Genomic DNA, 19,596 nt, shown 5'->3' with positions numbered 1-19,596 from the left:
AAAAAACTAGCAACAACAAGTGTTGGCGAGGCTGTGGAGAAAAAGGAACTCTCCTGCACTGTTGGTGGGAGTGCAAACTGGTCCAACCACTATGGAGAGCTGTGTGGAGATTTCTGGACCTACTAAACATAGAGCTTCCATATGATCCAGCAATTGCACTCCTAGGTATTTACCCAAAGGACACAGAAACAACAGTTCCAAAGAGCACCTGCACCCTTATGTTTATAGCAGCACTGTTTACAATAGCTAAGCTTTGGAAACAACCCAAATGCCCAAAAATAGATGACTGGATCAAGAAGATGTGGTACATATACACCATGGAATATTACTCAGCATTCAAAAAACATAAACACATGCAATTTGCAGCAACATGCATGGCGCTGGAAGGGATCATGCTCAGCGAAATAAGCCAGAAAGAAAAAGAAAAATCCCGGATGGTCTCACTCATAGCAGGAATCTAGAAAACTTAAATAAGGGACCAGGAAAAAGAATAACTATAGGAAAGTAAAAATCAAAATCAACAAACAACTATGAACCGGAGACACTCTATGGGGGTGGGGGGCAAGGAGGGGAGGGATTGGAGTCAAATAAGGGGGTCTCAATTGTATGGGGAATATAAAAATTAAAAAAAAAATTTATATAAAAAAAAATTATACAGGGCCTCCCTGGTGGCCGAGGGGTTAAGTCTCAGTGCTACCACCACACCTGCCCTTGATGGCCTGAGTTGACACCTCCCCTCAGCAGTGTTTTTCAGTAGATCTGCCTGTTCTGCTCCCCACTCTCTCTGGTGAATCCTCTCACCACCACCACCACCCCCACACTCTGGCCTACAACCCCAGTTCTTCTACGCAAATATAAAATAAATGAAATCTTTTAAAAATAAAAATAAATAAATTATACAGAACGAAACAACAATGTATATCATCCATGACATCAATGATAAAAATGTTTTTGGAGACTGACCCCTATGGTGAGAGAAATGAAAGCAAAAACAATTGAGATTACCACCATGTAATCTAAAAAGCTGGGACTCAGAAAAGGAAAAGATAAGTAGATCAAAAAGATATCCTTCTCAATGGGAGAAATATTCACACGTTGCACAACTGACAAGTAGTAAATATCCAAGCTATACAAACAACCTATTCAATTCACAAAAAGGAACAGATAACCCAATTAATAAATAAGCAGAAGAACTGAACACACAATTCCCCAGTGAGGACAGCAGCAAGCCAATAGATCCGTGGGAATAAGGGAGATGTGATCGAAGCCACTCCCTTTGAATAAGGGAGATGTGGTCAAAGCCACGGAGCCAGAGAGGCACATATTAAAAGGACCTAACACTGGTGGTGGAGAAGATGTAGAGGAAGATGAACCCTATTATACCACTGTGGGAATGTACACTGGTATAGTCATTTTGGAAAGTTTCTGAATTTACCTGAAAAAATTGAAAACAAATACCGTGGCCCGGCCATCCCTCTTGGACATCTGGCCAAGGGAAGTGAAGCTGTCAGCTCAAAGAATACAGGTTCTGACAGTGTGCACCTGGGGCTGTTTACACCAGCTCGCTCACTGGCAACCACCTCACTGGCTGCTGATAGAGGCTTTCATAAGATGTGGGATAGTCACAAAATAAAATGTTATTTAGCCACAAGGAAAGAGGAAATGTTGCCATTTACAGCAAAATGGAAGGAATTTGAGGGAATTATGTGTAGTAAAGGAGGTCAGAATGACAAAGACAAATAGTTTACGTCGTGGATGACTTGAAAAGCAAATGCATATAAAAACCAGTGGACATTAATAAATGATGTGAGGCTTCTGAGGTTAAGAGGGCGGGGGAGAGAAGCCAAAATTCTGGAATTCTTAAAAGCAACAGCAGAAAAAGAACATTTTAGGAAGACTGTTTATTTCTACTGGGGAATAAAATCATAAGATCTTACTGGATGCAGACAGCTCTAACTTTAGAGGTCTGTAACGCCCGTGCCTCCACCCATGGTGATTATTAGTCAATATACAGTACAGTGGTGGGGTCCAGAGACACGAGGGCCAGGTAATGGAAAAGGTAAATCCTGCTTTCAATTTTCAGGATTACAGAAAATACATAAAGAAATGTTTTCCCTGCCACATACATAAATCATGCAGATCTTTCCTATTGGAATTCATTTAGGTTTTATTTGTGTGGTTGTGCCTATAATTCCCACACGAGGATATGAGCTCAAGTTGACCAATCAGAGGACACACATCCTGGATTTGTTCAAGTGACAGAAACAAGGTCACTCAGAAAAATCTCTCTTCCATGTTGGATGAGGTGGAAGAGAAAGACACTCCCTATTGTCAGCCTAATATAGTCACATATATATAGTCACATTCTCTGCCACTCCATGGAGAGGCCCTCATGCAGTTAAGTGAGCACGGAAAGCAGAGAGGAGCAGAGGAGAGAGAAGACAAGAGTCCAGCCAAGTATTTCATTTCCTCCCCATGCTGTGCCTCTGGGAGTCCATCTTCTGGAGTCCACACGCTTCCTCCGGGGTCAGGTAGAGTGCATGCCCTCTGTCCCTGGTAACCAGACATTCCCGCTAATGTAATATTAGAAGGCCCATCTCCAAAATATGTACTGATGAAAATGTTTATAAATATCTGGAAAACAGTTGGACTAGGAAAACATGAGCTGGGAATATGGCACACTGTGCTGCAACTAGTTCCTGCGGCAGTGGTTGTGGTGGTGTGGTGGTGTGGTGCTTCCAGTCCTTTCTATGAGGGTAGACTTTGTGTAAACTTTCCTTTGGCACAGGGATCAAGTCTCAGGGCTATCAAGCTATCCACAGTCACTGTAACATGACTTCGATCACCCACCAGGGAGCTAGCCCATATGGTGCAGGAGACCTCTCCTGTCTCTCCCACCGCTCCCCTCATCAGTGTATTTCAGTCAATCTGCATGTTCTGCTCCCACTCTGTCTCTGGTGAATCCTCTCACCTCCCACACACCTCTGGCCTATACCCCAGTTCTTGTATGCATAAATAAATAAAAATAAATCTTAAAAAAAGTAGTGATAAAATTATAGTTAGAAATTGGGAAAATTGAGCCTCCCTGTTGGCGCAAGGGGTTCAGCACAGCACTGTGAAGCTATCCATAGCCTCTGCAGCATTAACTTGATCCCTGGCCTGCCAGGGAGTTACTCACATGGCACAGCAGACCTCTCCTGTCTCTCCCGCTGTTCCCCCCAGCTGTGTATTTCAGTCAGTCTGCCTGTTCTGTTCCCTGCTCTGTCTCTGTCTCTGCCTGTTTTGTTCCCTGCCTGTCTCTGTCTCACTGCCCATCCCCCCGCCCCGCAACTCTGGCCTACACCCCAATTCTTGTATACATAAATAAATAAATTTTTAAAAAAAGAAATTGGGAAAATTAGGTTTACGGTATATAGAAAGGTTTTTTACAAATTTTCTCTAAGTGTGATTTGAACTAGAAATTCTAAGAAATGGCAAAAGCAGTAAAGTCATTAACCACTTGAGCAGATGTTCAATCTCACTGTATATGAGAAATGTAAATTATTATGACACTGAGAGGTAATTGCATATGCATCATCATTTATAATTCTTCCAAGAATTTATCCTGAAGAAGTACAAATATAGGCAAAGGAAGATGTACAAGAAAATTCATTAGAACACTATTTGTATAATATTTGGAAATTTACAAAGGAAAAATAAATAAATCAGCATATTAGGAAATACAAGGATCTACATAGTAATAAAAAAAATCTGAACCAAACATGGCAAAACAATAATTTTTTTAGATTTATTGATCGAAGTATGTGGTTGTGTTATTTTATTACTATTATTTTTGTTTTCTCTGTGTTTGATTTATATTACCATTTTAAAAAGAAATCAAAAAGACCTAATTGTAGGGTTCTCAAATGTGGAGATGGGAGATGTTAGAGAAGGAAGTGTCTCTATTCTTCTAATGAGATTAAGTGAAAAGAACACATTACTGATCAAAGCCTACTCATGACGTTAACTTTAAATAATAATTTAACATGGAGACAGGAAAATAAATTTTAAAATCCCAATCTGTACTTATAAGTTAATTTTTCCTTCACAAATGCTGAGGTATGTATTGCAAGTTCTGATGTTAAAGTTCAACTGTGTTGTTTTTGAAATCAACTGCTTTATAGAGATACATCATTTTGATTTTTATCACTTGAAAATGCACATTAATTGTTGCATACTAAATACTATTTAAAAACTAATCATATTCCATCGCTCAGAGAAGATTATGATTAACTTCTTGGTATATATTGTCCCAGATTTTTTTTATTTTATAAGAAATGCCGGTATAGTCGAGTTTTAAAAGAAAATGCAGTATCCACTTACACTTTCAATTGACTGCTGCAGGCCGTTGTTGCCATCTGCTGGCGCATCTCACACACACTGTAGATGATGGGGCGGGTTTATTTTTTGAGACATCCGCATATAAAAGAGAAAAAAATCCAGAACTGCCATAAATTCAGCACCTATCATTTGCCTAGTATTGTACACACACTACACACACAAATTGACATATACATACATGTATGTATGTATGCATCCTTTTAAGAAAATGGAATTATCTTTAAAGAGAAATTTATTTGTTCAAGCTATAAAATTTGTTCTATTTGTTTGAAAAATCCATTCTCTTCACGTACTGCATTGCCTCCATAGCTCTTTGAAGATTGCATTTACAAACATGAAGAGAAAGCAAACATCACAGAGATAATTAGTGGTTATTAAGTTCTCAAATTAGTACATTCTGAGTTATTTGAGGAATTGCTGCTTTCACGAAACAGAAGTAGATGCTCTGAAAAACCAATGATAGAAAAAGAATAAACACAGGGAAAATAAATATATAAGTGTCAGAGGAGGGGAGAAGAATCAGAAATAAGGTCAAGAGAAAAAGTCGAAGGAATTTTCAAATAATTAGTTTCAAAATATGAGAAAAACAGAGAAGGAATATAGAACAATCCAGCATTTGACTAATAGGGTTCCAGAAAGAGAAAAATGAGGAAAAAGTAAAAATTTAATGAAGCAAATTTCCCAGACCTAAAAATTTAAGTCAATTTGCATTTCCAGATTGATACCTATCATCACCACCATGACTCCTCATCCAGTGAAGGGTACTGTGACTGACCCCTAAGCACATCCATGTGGAAAGTGAGAACACAGGCATAAAGTGGTCCTAAAAGCTAGGGAATAAATGACCATTTACAAAGATGCAAAATGTCTAGGACATCTCAACAATAGCAGAGATGGGACTATATATTTATTAGTACAAGAGAAAAATAATAATGACTGAGGAAGTTGGAAAGTGGGTACAGGTAGAGGAACAGGGTGCCTAAGCCCGTTTATCAATCTGAACAATTAGTGGGAACCAGGAGGGCACCCCCCCAAAGCCCAGGTGCCCTCATTTCATTTATCAGCCTGATCAGAGTACAATTATGGACCAGGAGGGTGCCTCCCCAACTCAATTAAAAATGGGATGTTCAAAGTCAAACAGGGGAGGAAAAAGCACAGGGACTATGGTTACTGTTCACGGGTGTTATGGTGATGGGCGATTTGTGGAGATTAAATCTGGGGGAAGAAACCAAATATTGTACCCAGGATGTGTTTGAGTTACCAAAATCAATATGCCAGCATCATTCTGGCCACCCACTCTCATGTGATCCCACATATTGTCCAGTAGGAATGATTCACATACCAGGTCATCTTTTTGGAATCAGTGTCTAACATCAGGGCCCAGGGATAACACATAGATATAAGGCTCAGGATTCTTTGGGGGCAGCTGGTTGGCCCCACACATGAGTGCGGGCCACTCAAGTGGTAGAATTTGAAGAGTTCTACAGGACCCCACATATCCTCATACCAGCCAATGTATCCCAAACTGAAACCCATGTTAATGGTATTGCACTTTGCATAGTAGTATTGTTTCTAGTCAGAATGTTTGTGTGCTCTCTGTAGGCAATGAGGCCAGCAACATCTCCAGCAAGTGCAGTTGCCATTCACTGAGACCTACCATGGGCCATTTTATCTCACATAATCCTCCTAATAATCCTATAATGTAGATGCTACTATCATCTCACTTTGTAAATAAGAAACCTAAGGTACTGAGGACCAAGAGCTGTTAACCACGGTCTCAACTGCTGTTAAGTGGTAGAACTTCAATTTCATCTCATGCCCATTGGATTTCCAAGGACTCCGGGTTCTTTTCTCCTGTAGCATACTACATGTGATTAGTTGATGATCTGATTATAAGTACTTTATAAATTTTACCTAGACCACAGTCTTTAAAATAGGTCCCATGATAATTGTATTAGATGAACAAATCCAGAAAAAGGGCTTAGAAAAGTCTAGAATAACTTTTCCAACTAGAAACTCTAGTTCAAGAAAACATTAAATGATTAAAGGGAGGGTGGATTTCATGGTGAAGTAAATTCAGGAATGTTATATATGATCTCTGTCTATTAGAGATTACAAGGCATATTAATGTGTTAGAGCTTCATGGAAAGAACCTGCTTAGCTCTGTTTAACTCAGCAAGTCCCAAGTCATTTTAGCATCTCTGTTAACAGTCTTTGAAACACTCATTCACAGAAAAACAGCCACAGGAGGGATAGTAACGTAAGTCCAAAAATGCCTGGACTTCACCTGATGCCCAGGTCCCAAATCAGACTAATTAAATCAACATATCTGAAAAGAGAAGCCTGGGATTGTATTTATTGTATTCATTAAACTCCCCAAGGTGACTCTAATGAGCAGCCAAGGTTGAGAAAAAGTTTTATGGAGCCTTCTGAAGACAGCATTTGAGTGCCTTGCAAACTGTAAGGGAGTTGTTTATTTTTAACCTTGGTTCCTCCCACCACCTTTATTACATTCTGTGCTACATTATGCAACAGAGCAAGGACACCAAAGCAGGGACCAAAAGTGAGGAAGAATGACAGGGAAAGCAAATGGGAAATTGGTTTCATGTTTTAAAGAGGCAAAATTAGAACTTTGTTGAACTTTCTTACACATATACTATAGTTGTTTTCTCTCTCTTTTTTTTTTAAAGATTTATTATTTATTTGTGCATACAAGAACTGGGGTACAGGCCAGAGATGCAGGGGGTGAGAGGATTCACCAGAGACAGAGTGGGGGACAGAGCAGGCATACTGACCAAAGCACACTGTTGAGGAGAGCAGCGGGCGAGTCAGTAGAGGTCTGCCACGTCATGTCATGTAGTTGTTACCTGGCCTGCTGGGGATCAGGTGCAGAGGCTGTGGATTGCTTCACAACCCCTTGCGCCACCAGGGAGGCCCTTATAGTTGTTTTCTCTTAATATCATGTTGAGAAGTGTCCATAATCATCCAGAATGCTGGGCCTCTAAAGTCATGCTGTGGTCCTGGGTTCATGCCCTGAAATCTTGGAAATTCTTTTTCTTTCTTTGTCTCTCTCTCTCTCTCTCTCTCTCTCTCTCTCTCTATTTTCCTATAGTAACTAATACACATATGCTTAATACAATGAGTACTTTTTGACTAACACAAAGACAGAAAAAATCCAGACCCCAGGCCTTAAACTCTACTTAGAATTGAGATTTTCCCCTTTGGGCTCAGGTTTCCTCAGAAAGGGGAGCACCAAATGGAAGGAAGGGCAGAAATCACAGATTAGCCATCATCTCATCAGTATTGACCTTGGTCATGGTAAACTAGGCTCATTAAACATGTTACGTGTCATCTATAAAATGAAGCTAATAAATCATCTCCTTACAGGAATTACAAAACAAAGTACATGACAGAACCTAGTGAAGTGCTCAGCAGACAGTTTCCTTCCTGCTTGTCTTGAAAAGGGGAGTTCTTATTGCACCCTCTGAAACACAAATTAGGTGGCTCAATTATTTTTATTTAGCTGTGCAGGATTTGACAGGAATAAGAAAACTTCCTGAACCTCCTAAATGATTCCATGCTTAATTGCAATATTTATAACTTCTAGGGAGGTAAAGAATAATCAAAAAGCAGATAATTATTGAACAATAAATTTGTGGATGAAAAATACAGAAGAAATTTATAATTGTTTCCACAAACATGTTTATGGTCTTAGTAGGGCACATACAATACTCTCAAATTAATTAAGACCTAATGAAATAATATATATGTAACAGGGTGGTCCCCAGGAAAGGGGAAGATTCCAGGTTTTCTGTCCCACCCAAGGGAGAGTGGAGCTGAGCAGGAAGAGAAGAAGCTGCAGAGGAGACTGAGGAAAGAACGAAGCAGGATGCAGAGCCAGAAGGAGACCTGGAGGAGGCACATGGAGCCAAGAGACACGTGAAAAAACTGTGCTTGCCTTTTGGTCGTGGACTGGGTGACACAGATGTGGGTGAGAGCCCTGTGAGGAGGTGACAATGGCGGTTTTTGTCTTGATTTGGGTTTTGCTCTTTTCCCTCCAGACTTGTCTGGTTGTTTCTGATGCTTTTCTGTGGGTCCCCACTGGAAGATGCTTTAGACTTGTGGCACAGGCTTTGGGGCCTTGCTCTGGGCCAATCCCATTTGGATGGAGTTTTACCCACAAGGGGATGGGTAACTTTGGGTGCTTGATTTAGAAACTAGATTCTTTTTTTTTTTTTAAAGAGGCATGTATTTTTATTTATTTATGATTTATTTATTTGTTTTGTTTGTTTTGTTTATACATGCACTGGGTATAGTCAGAAGTGCGGGAGGGTGAGAGAATTCACCAGAGCCAGAGCAGGGAGCAGAACAGGCAGAAGAACCGAAGTACACTGCTGAGGGGAGCAGCGGGCGGCAGGAGAGGTCTGCGTGCCATGTGGGATCCTCCGCTGGTGGCCGGGGAGCAGCCGGGGATCGAACCAGCACCACAGAGGCCGTGGGCAGCTGCACAACCCAGCGCTCAACTGCTGCGCCACCGGGGAGGCCCTAGAAACTAGATTCTTTTCCTTTCCTGTGTTGTTTCCTAGTTGTATTAAAGTTCCTTCCCATTGAAGTCTCATATGTTTTGTGCTGATGCGGTGGATGGCAGAAACTATTTAAAGCAGACAGGTTTGCGGGGTTTGGGGTGCCCCTCTCCCTGCCCTGTAACAGATTTGGCGCCCAACATGATTTAGGATAGAGCCATCCGTGGTTAGTCAGCCCCATGGGGAAATTGGGCTTCCCACTGGCTACTAGAAGCACAAATGTGATTTTTGGTTTCTCTAATGTATTTGTTTCATATGTAGATTTGCTGTTTAAAAAAACTGGCTTGGTCTTTGTCAAGATTCTGTGTGTCTGTGTGTAATTTGTAGTGACTTGCTAAGAGATTTGATTTCATGGAAATTGTTCTGTGCCACAGTTTTACTCAAAAGATTAGGTAGTACGTTGGACCATGTGACCACATGAAAGATGGTGTCTGAGGCCACTTGGCTGGCCCTTGTAAAACTCAGAGGTTCTTGTTGCTAGGACTTTGGACCTTTTTTCTTTCTGTGATCTCTGCTTTCATTAGCATTTTTAAAGGCAATAATGATTGTTCAGTGATATGTTGCTTTGACTTCAATTACTTCCTGACCTCTGCCTGAGGGGTTTTGCAAGCCAACTGTGGAACAGTGGTGTTTAAATTAGCAAATGTATGCCTGGGTGTTAACAAAAGAGTAGCCTTAAGTAGTAACTCATAATTGCTGGTAGGCTTGATGGATTCTTAGAGATAACTTGAATTTTTGTAAAGTTTGCATCAGAAAAATTAAAAAGATTTTGTCTGAGTCTGATGGGATTTGCTGCTGTGAATTTTGTCTACACAATTTGTTTTGGGCATGTTTGCCATTTGAATCCTGGATTTGTTCAATTGCTGGTATAAGACAAGATTCTAGGTTTCTGCTTCCTACTGAGGAAGGTCTGTTGTGGAAAGCACTCTTTATGGTGCATCATGTAAATGTACCAGGTTCTCATACCTGTGTTGTTGCTGTCCCTCCCTAGTGTGGGGGAGGTGTAATCTGTGCTTTGATATTGAATCTGCTCTTTCAGCTTCTGTCCCAGAGTGGCTAACAGAAGTAAGGAGATGATGACTCCTTTTAATTGAAAGTAAATTACTGATATTTTGATTTTGCTTTTTCAGGTTCTTTTCCAGGAAACCCAAGTATTGCCTGCTTGGTGGATAACTTAAAAGTTAACTGCTGATTTTGCTCTCTCAGCTGCTGTGCAGGATAACCCCAGGATTGGCTTCTAATAAAAAGTCTGGAACACTAAAGTGATAAACCCTAAAGTGATAAACAAGGTCATGTAACGCTTGTGATTATTAAAACTTTTTCTTCCTATTTCCAAAGCCTTAGGTTTGTAGAATGACAACTGGAACCTGTGATTTCTGCCATCAACACTCCACTTTTTGGGGGGGATTTGACATTTTTTTTGGAGCCTATGGAGTAAAGCTATAGTTACATAAGCTATTCCACGTGGAATAACTGAAAAAACTGTCTATATGTTGTATGTCTGTATGTCCTTGTGTCTAACTGTCTTGGCCTCTAGAGATTGAAAAATTGGTATACATGGTGACTATAGACATTGAAAAAAAAAGAGTCTCCAGTTATGAGGGAAAAACTAAAGGTTATGTATGGTTTGATTGTCAACACTGGAAGTACTACTAAACTAAGCCAGTGCCTTCACAGGGATTCAGAATTGTTGCTGTTGTTTTCTGATTATGTCAAAGCTTCCCAGAAAGCTAAATTCAAGTAAAAATTTGGTAGCCTGTCATTTGGTTGATCTAAGGAAATCTTGTGGAACCTCAGTAGAGCTCCTGAGACCCTCCACAAAGTTTCTCCCTTTCCTCCTGAGAAAGGCATTAGATGAATTTGTCCTATTTGGTTTACCTAGTAAAGTAAAACTAGAAGGGAAGCATTGTCACTTGGGAAAATGGGAAACTTTGACATGTACAGAAATGTTAACATTGGTTTTCTAAAACATATAAAACCTCTCAGTACCTGATATGTATGTAAATTGTCAATGGTGATTGTCGCCTTGTAATATTTTATACTTCAATTCTTTGATATCAACAGAAATTGTTTCTGGAAAAATAGGGAGAAAAGACCTCAACAGATTCCTATTGATAGAACTGTTGAGAGTAAAAATTTCCTACAAAGAACCAAATAGACTGTTGGAGATACACCTGATTTTTACTAAGTTTTGACATAGTATTGGAAACGTTGTTGCATTTTGTTCTGATTCAATAAAGTTTTCTTGTTTTGACTGACCAGGACCTGCAGCAATGTTAAATTATTTTTTTTCTTTTTTTCAGCAGAGCTGACTTGGGTTTTGTGTTTTCTTTCCCCTTGATACCAACACAGCATGGAAATAGTGGTAGTAATTTTTACTACTCATGTCAATGTCTATTTTTGCATAACTTCTGTAGGGATTTTGTCTGCTTAAAACAAAAACAATTGGAGATGAGTTTCATTGTGTGGCTTTGAGTTGCATTCTTCAGGAAGTTGAAATAGAGTTGATCCAAGAAGAGAACCTGCTGCTTTGTTTGTAGGGCTCCAGAGACCTTCAAAGACCGTGAGGAAGCTGCCTCCATTGGCAGGACTAGACAACCCTGAAAATGAAAAAGCCTTGGTACCCTTGAGAAGAGGAAGCCCAGGTGGAATCTGGTGAGACCAACTTTGTTCTTGAAGCCTACGTGGACCAGATGCCAAGAGTTTGCTCTAATCCTATATGGAGTATTGCAACAAAGCCAGATAAAATTGCTGTTTAGTTATTCTGCCCTGTAATTTTATGCAAAAATGGGTAATATGGTTTAAAAGTAGATTTAGTTTGCAAACTTTTGCTATGCTGTTGAAACAGTTTGGGATCAAGGTTCAGAGAACTTGTTTTTTTGTTTACATAAGTTTAACCAATTTTAAGATTTTTTTTTTCCCTGTGATTTTGATGTATTTGCAATCTTGTTTTGGCTAATGCCTCCAGATTTTTTTTTTTCTTTTGGCTTGGATAATGGACTATTTTCCAGTAATGGAAAACTGTCATACTGGACATTCATTTTCAGTGCTGCTGCCTAATTATTGCTTCTTTTACACACATTGTAACCCTGAAAAAAAGACTGTCTCCTAAGACTACACCCAGAGATCTGTGCCACCATAGATATGGTAGAATAAAAATTAAAAGGGGGGATTGTAACAGGGTTGTCCCCAGGAAAGGGGAAGTTTCCAGGTTTTCTGCCCTACCCAAAGGAGGGTGGAGCTGAGCAGGGAGAGAAGAAGCTTTAGAGGAGACTGAGGAAGGAAGGAAGGAAGCAGGATGGAGATCCAGAAGGAGACCTGGAAGAGGCACATGGAGCCAAGAGACACATGAAGAAACTACACTTACCTTTTGGTCATGGACTCTGGTTGAAACAGATGTGGGTGAGAGACCAGTGGGGATGTGACAATGGCGGTTTTTGTCTTGATCTTGATTTTGATTTTGCTCTTTTCCCTCCAGACTTGTCTGGTTGTTTCTGATGCTTTTCTGTGGGTCCCCACTGGAAGATGCTTTAGACTTGTGGCACAGGCTTTGGGGCCTTGCTCTGGGCCAATCCCATTTGGATGGACTTTTACCCACGAGGGGACGGGTAACTTTGGGTGCTTGATCTAGAAACTAGATTCTTTGCCTTTCCTGTATTGTTTCCTAGTTGTATTAAAGTTCTTTCCCATTAAAGTCTCATATGTTTTGTGCTGATGCGGTGGATGGCAGAACCCATTTAGCGTAGGCAGGTTTGTGGAGTCTCGAGTGCCCCTCTCCCTGCCCTGTAACTTGTATAGATCCTCAATCCCTTCCCTAAAACTTTTGAGACCAATGTAATTTGAAACTTAGAATTTTTCAGATTTTAGAAAGCAATATGTGTATGTGTCATAAATTACTAACTACCTAGATGGGTATCTATGAGGCAGTTTTCATAATGTAACACGTTAATATTCCCTCAGTGACACGTGTAATAGTCACATAAGAAAATAAAAGCAATACCTCATGTCAGTTCAGTTGGCTTTTATGTTTAGATGAGTTTTGGAGTCACTTTGAAAGAAAATCTTTTTGTTTCAAGCCTTGGGCAATTTAGGAGAGTGGATAAAGGAATACATTTTTTTAACACACACACACACATATGTGTGTTAAAGCATATACACTAGAAATGCAAAACGAGAGCTTCATTGGAGTTAAAAAGAGTTGGTGAAACTCCTACAAATGAGGCAGAATTTGGACTACAGTAAGTTCTTTTTTGTGTCCCTGGTGAGGCATCTACAACTTGTCACTTCTACATCAGTCATGGGAATTGTTTTATGCTCAAGCCTGTAAGAGCCTGCTGCAGAGTGTTTTATGAGCTGCTTTCCTGAGAAGGTCTCCGCAGACAGATACAAGCCTCACCACTGAGATGTGTTGGAATTGGAGATTGGCAGGCAGAGACAGCAGCATTGTTTTCACTCTCCTGTGGATCTGGTCATCAGTCTCCTCCCAGATCTGTTTACCTTTGGGTGTGGACTGTAAGAATTTATGCTTCTTTTACCTTTAAGAGTGGGAACCCATAGAGAAACTGGTGGGATTAAGAGGGTGTAGACTCATCTGTGAATGAATGAAGGCTTCAATCCTTGCTAAATCCAGTCTCTTAATAGTTTACTTCATAGGATAGGTCTTTGCCTTGTGGTTACCTTAGACATGGAACTTGTTCACATTCCATTCCCAATCCTGATGTCTTTGGTTACTTACTGGGCAAATTCCTAACATAACATTTTATTTGACACCGACTCTTTCCTCACACCTCACTTCTCATTTTCTCCCTTGCCTTGGATAATCTTTCATCTTGATGGGTTCCCAATCAAGAAAAATGGGAATCCACATTGGTCAGGTCCTCACCTCCCCTACCCCTCTACCCAGCTCTGAAATGTCAGGGCAACCTATAGATATTTTTTTTTTTTTAAGATTTATTTATTTATTTATTCATACAAACACTGGGTACAGTCAGAAGCGTGGGAGGGTGAGAGAATTCACCAGAGCAAGAGTGGGGAGCAGAGCAGGCAGAAGGACCGAAGTACACTGCTGAGGGGAGCAGCGGGCGGCAGGAGAGGTCTGCGAGCCATGTGGGACCCTCCTCCGGTGGCCGGGGAACAGCCAGGGATTGAACCGGCGCCTTGGAGGCTGCGGGCAGCTTCGCAACCCAGCGCTCAACCGCTGCGCCACCGGGGAGGCCCAACCTACATATATTTCTAAGAGTCATGCCGAGACAGGTGAGTAAGAGGCATGTTGAATCAGGGGAGTCTGAGAAGATATTAGAAGTGTTAATGATGGAGGTTATGAATAGAAAAACGGGAAAGGAGATACAAAGTCAAGAACCGAACTCACACAAGGAAGGCAGGGATGGAGAGGATTAGCATAAGCTATTAACCCAGTTATAGAAACCAAGACCCTTAGGCATCAATGCCCAGATCAGGAGGCACAACACCCAGAAACTATCAAACTGCTATAGGGAGTGTCAGGGGCACAAACCATCCACCCACAAAGATGATCCCCTCCCTGAAGATGATAAAACCTAACGCTGCCCCCACAACAGGGCAGCATTCCTGCCCACCTGTGACTGTGCAGGTGCTTCCTTTCACCAACTCTCTCCGTCCTCAGGGCAGCAGCCTTCCTTCCTGCCCGTGACCTGTACATGCCAGGGCTTCTCTTCACTGACCTCCCTCAGCGGAGGCCGCTCTCCTCACCTCCCATCTGCAACCATACAGTTCTCTCTCAGCAAACCTGTCCCTTTTGGGGCAGCACTTCCTGCCTGCTTGTGTCTATGCAAGTGTCTTTTACTCTTCTGTCCCTTTCCCTCATAAACCTGCCCTTTAAATATAACTAATGTCTCTACCTTGTAGAGAAACTCGCCTGGGAAACTCACCATATTCCACTGAAAGGGGAGTTCTGGTGAAACCTTTCCCAGAGGGAACCCAAGGACCCCGCACTCCAAATCCATTGACTCCAGAAACCCCATCATTAACACATGACTGAGGGATACCCAGGGACCCCAAACTGTTAAGGAGTGCATTTTCTAAAAGCGATTTGGCCACCCACTTGCACAAAGGCAAAGAAAGCAGACTTGGAGTGAGAGATTTTTAATAGAGTTTGTATAGAGAGAGGGGGAGGGAAAGAGAAAGGGTTTTCCAATAAAGCTAAAAATTACCCACTCCTTCATGGGTTAATGCCCAGCCAAATCAAGCAGACCACAAGCAGGGCTGCTGAGGCCTAAAAAATTGCCACAAATCTTAGTTAGTTTTTTACAAAGAACCACAAGAAAAGGGTTAGGCAGGTCCCAGAGACCTGGGACAAAAGGAAAGACCCAAAGACCATGCTAAGGACCAGGAACAGCCTCCCCACAAGTCTCAGCCACTTGTCTCCACACAAATCTCCATATGTCTCCCCCACTTCCTTGACCACCTCCCTTTACATAACTATGTTGCTCCTTCCCAGCTGCCCCCCTCCCACCTTGTTCAGAAAGTCAGGGTCATAGCATGCTTGGAGTTGTAATTTTCAGCACCTGAGGTCTCTTTGGTGTGGAGGTGGAGGTGGGTGTCTATAAAATACATGAGGGGTTAGACTGTTCCTCTAACAAAGGCAACATATTTAAGTGGCTGACTGCATGGGAGAACAGGGGGAATGAAGGAAATTGGGGAATAAATGAATAACGAACAGGAAAGCTCAAGCTGAATCAGAGAAAGCCAAACATTTTCTTCCCTCTGGTCTCTCATTTATGACTGTTCCTGATTGAGTATGTCACAGCCTAGGAGGGTAAAACAGAAAATTCCCAGGGGGACGAAATCTGAAAATCAAGTCACCCAATGAATCCTTATAGTTATTTTCTCAGATTCCCTCTTGCACCCATGTACCATACACAATTTCTTGAATTTTATCTGACACCCACTCTGATATGAATTCAGAAGACACAGGCTAAGGACATCTACTTATAACCTCTATCCAGCACCATAGATTTCCTTCTCTTGGAGCAGATCCAATCCTTTCTCTGTTGAAATTACTCTTCCACCAACTTCCTGTCATCAGAGCAAAAAGGAGGAAGAGTTGCTTAGCAAGAGTGAGATTCTAGTTCATCCCATTCAATTTATACCCATCAAACACCTGATGTGAGCAATATTCTACTTTTTAGAGCTAACTTGGGCAAATAATTTTTTTCTATCTCTCCTGGCAGGACCCAAGAGATAACAAAACTAGAGACTAGACATCATGACCTTATTTATGATTCTCTTGCTCCACACTCTTCCAAGCTTCTATCCTGGGTTCTTTGACTCCAGGACCATCTTTTTCACCAGCATAGCAAAAGAGATCAGCGGTAGCTGAAGGAATTTCTAAAAGGGTCCAAAGAAGAGTGTGAGCCCCCCCCCCAAAAAAAGAGGAAAAAGAGAACAAAGGATGAGAAGGGGGAGAATGAAGCAAAACGAAAGGAGAAAAGGGCAGATATGGGTAAATAGAGTCCTGTGCTTGCCCTGTCACATGTTCTACCATGTTCTGTGCCACCAGAGCATCCCTAAACCTGGATACTACATTTTTCAGACTTGGAAAGAAACCTGACCCACATGGTTCTCCAGATGCAGTCAAAGATAGGATCACTTTAATTGTATCCCTACAGAGAAGTACTGTGTGAAAAGCCCCGCAGATTTACGTGGTTGCCCTGGGGCCCTGGGTGGGTAACAGGGTGAGACTAGCACGAAGGAGGCCAAAGGCAGGCAGACCAGGGAGCAGATGGATGACAGGACTATAGGAGAGACATGTCTTTGCTTGTCTCTTTCCAGAGCAGGAGACAGGGGCTCTAGGGAGACTAAACATTATTATCCTATCTTGCTGCCTCTGAACCTAGGAACAAAATGAGAGTTGCATGCACCCTAAGGCAAAGAAGAATTATATTTTCAGGGGATAATGATAAAGAATAGGGTAATCTCTCTTGCCAGAACTCTCTTACAGAACACTAAGAGGAACAGCCTGAGAAAGAGGATGGGGGAGGAAGAGGAGATCTTTTATTGTCCGGATATTAACTGGACTTTGTGTCATTACAGGACAGAACAATGAATTTTTCAAAAATGAAAGTCAGGTAATTGCAGTGAGGGGTGACTTGGCCTGGTTTGGACAACTTGCAGAATGTCAAATCGAAAGGACGGGAACTTCTGTGACATTTGGCTCCCTTGAGCTCACACGCAACAACAGGACTGTTACAGACAGCTTTGACAGTCTCCACATCCTCATGGATGAATGTGTAGTGGGGTATGCATGTGCGGTTGTGCTCCTTCATCCTGTGCCCCATCATGGCATTGCATTCCCTGGCCATCCAGTCGTGCCTAAGATAGTCTTTGTTGCTGTCAAAGAAAGGCTCAGCTCTGAGCATCTTGTTTCCTCCAACCTCATCTTCACTGAGGTTGGTCTCATCTGGCCAGCCAGGGAGCACCACTGCTTTGTTACTAAGCACCAGAGTCTCTGTGTACTGGGTGCTCTTGCCCTCCTTAGTGGCCTCAACCTTGTCCTGTGAGTCACTGGACCAAAACTCATTCAGTGACTGATCGCTGTCCTCCAGGACAGCTGCTGCCATGTGAAGGCCCAGGCCCAGGCCCATGCCCAGGCCCAGCAGCAGCAGCAGCAGCATGAAAAAGATCTGCACCAGAGTCAGCTTCATTTTGCCTGGAGGTGAGGAAGGAAAGAGACAGATGGACTTTGAGATGAAGCTTGGCTCCAGTAGAGATTCTAGTCTCCCCAAATCCAGACAGTCTTTGGGATCTCCTCTCCCTTCTCCACACCACCTCATTCCCCTCAAAGCAGATATCCTTTCTGATTCTTTTCCCATTTCTCCCATCCCTCCCCACCACGTTCCTTATTGCTACGTAATACCATAGGGATCCTGCAGAGGGGGAAGATGACCAGGAGAACCAGTTCTGAAATTGGTTCATATATGGGGAATCAATTGGCTTTTAAACAGAAATTAGCTCCAAATAGCCAGAGAGGATATTGAGAAAACAAGTAATCAGTGTCACACCTTCTTTGAGAGAACTCTTACAGAAAACCATATCCTTCGTCAAACACTAGACTATGCGATCCCCTATTTTTTTAAATATTTATTTATTTATGCATACAAGAACTGGGGTACAGGTCAGAGGTGTGGGGGGGGGGTGAGAGGATTCACCAGAGACAGAGTGGGGAACAGAACAGGCAGATTGACTGAAATATACTGTTGAGGGGAGCAGCAAGTAAGTCAGGAGAGGTCTGCTGTGCCATGTGGTTTATCTCCCTCACAGGGGATTGAACTTATGCTGCAGTGGCTATGGATAGCTTCATAGGCTGTATCTTAACCCTGTGCACCACCAGGGAGCCCCCACCCCCATCTATTTTTATCCTACATTTACTTATGCTGATTCAAGTGTCTGTTACTCTCTTTGCCACACCACTCTTGCTCCAGGGGAGCCTCAAAAAAGCAACAGAAAAAGCACTATTGCCCATTCTCATTCCGAAACTGAGGGGGTATGGGTAGGAGGGGGACAGAAGCCCAATTTCACATCTCAGGATCCTGCTAAGACTACATCATGTGCCAGATCCCTTCTGCCACTACAGATCATTTGACACCTGGGTATTTCCTATTGATAGATTTTGTACTCCTAGAGAAGAAATGGAATAAGAAGGCCACCTAGGCCTTCCTGGTGGCCTAGGGGTGCTATCTCAGTGCTATCATTGCTATGACCTCAGTTCGATCCCCAGTCAGGGAGCTAACCCACATAAGGCACAGCAGACCTCTCCTGTGTCACCTGCTGCTTCCCTCAGCAGTGTATTTCAGCAGATCTGCCTGTACTGCTCTCCACTCTGTCTCTGGTGCGGCTTCTCACCCCCTGCACCTCTGGTCTACGCCTCAGCTCTTGTATGTATAAATAAAATAAATCTTTAAAAAGAAAATATTTCAAATTTAAAAAATATATATTTAAAGAGAAAGAACTGTCTGTGTTGTTTCCTAGGGCACAGCCAACACCACTGTGACTTACCTGCACACCTAAATAGCTTCCAAGATTCTTGTGTCCTCCTGTTTCCCAAATTCTTCCCGCCCAGGGTTTCCTTACTGAACAGTGCCCTGGATGGTAGTCTGCAGGAAAATGGTAATGTCCTGTTGGTCCATGTGCTTCAACCCAGACTTACTTCTTAAACCCACCTCCCTTTTGACCCCCTCCCCCTTCAGCACTGAATAAACACAATCAATTCTCCTTTCTACTCCCACGAACACTTTGAAATACGGCTATTTGGGTATTGAGTTAGATCCAAACATCCAGAACAGGAAATGTCTCCAGCCTGCGAAACTGCACCCACTGTCTTGTGGTTTTTAGCAGCTGACCTTACCAATAAATTTTAAACCAGGTCATTTCCTTACATTCTCCACCAGCACACCTTTTAACCCTTTCCTGTCATTTCTGGAATGTCAAGCTCTTTGCCTTTCCTTGGGTCATGTTTCCAACATGGTTATTTTTTCATATTTTAGAACTATATTATGGCTTCATTTGAAGATTTGAGTCAATCATGAAACTTCACATGTCTTTACCTATGAAAGAAGGTTTTTCCCAGCCCTTGACTCTCCACTCCTTCTTTCCATCC

At 42.0% G+C, this 19,596-nt stretch overlaps 1 protein-coding gene across 1 annotated transcript; it reads right to left on the bottom strand.

The window, feature by feature from the left end:
• Nucleotides 1–16,995: 16,995 nt before the first annotated feature.
• RNASE10 (ribonuclease A family member 10 (inactive)) lies at nt 16,996–17,644 on the bottom strand. Its single transcript, XM_037501802.2, has one exon. The coding sequence runs from the start codon at nt 17,642–17,644 to the stop codon at nt 17,009–17,011; it is 636 nt and encodes a 211-aa protein (XP_037357699.1). The 3' UTR covers nt 16,996–17,008.
• Between the last annotated feature and the right edge of the window lie 1,952 nt (nt 17,645–19,596).

This window comes from Talpa occidentalis, unplaced genomic scaffold, assembly GCF_014898055.3.
Source record: "Talpa occidentalis isolate TD23 unplaced genomic scaffold, MPIMG_talOcc4v2.1 talOcc4.11, whole genome shotgun sequence".
Classification (NCBI taxonomy): domain Eukaryota; kingdom Metazoa; phylum Chordata; class Mammalia; order Eulipotyphla; family Talpidae; genus Talpa; species Talpa occidentalis.
The sequence above is the reverse complement of the archived record's forward strand: the minus strand, read 5'-3'. Positions and strand labels throughout refer to the sequence as shown.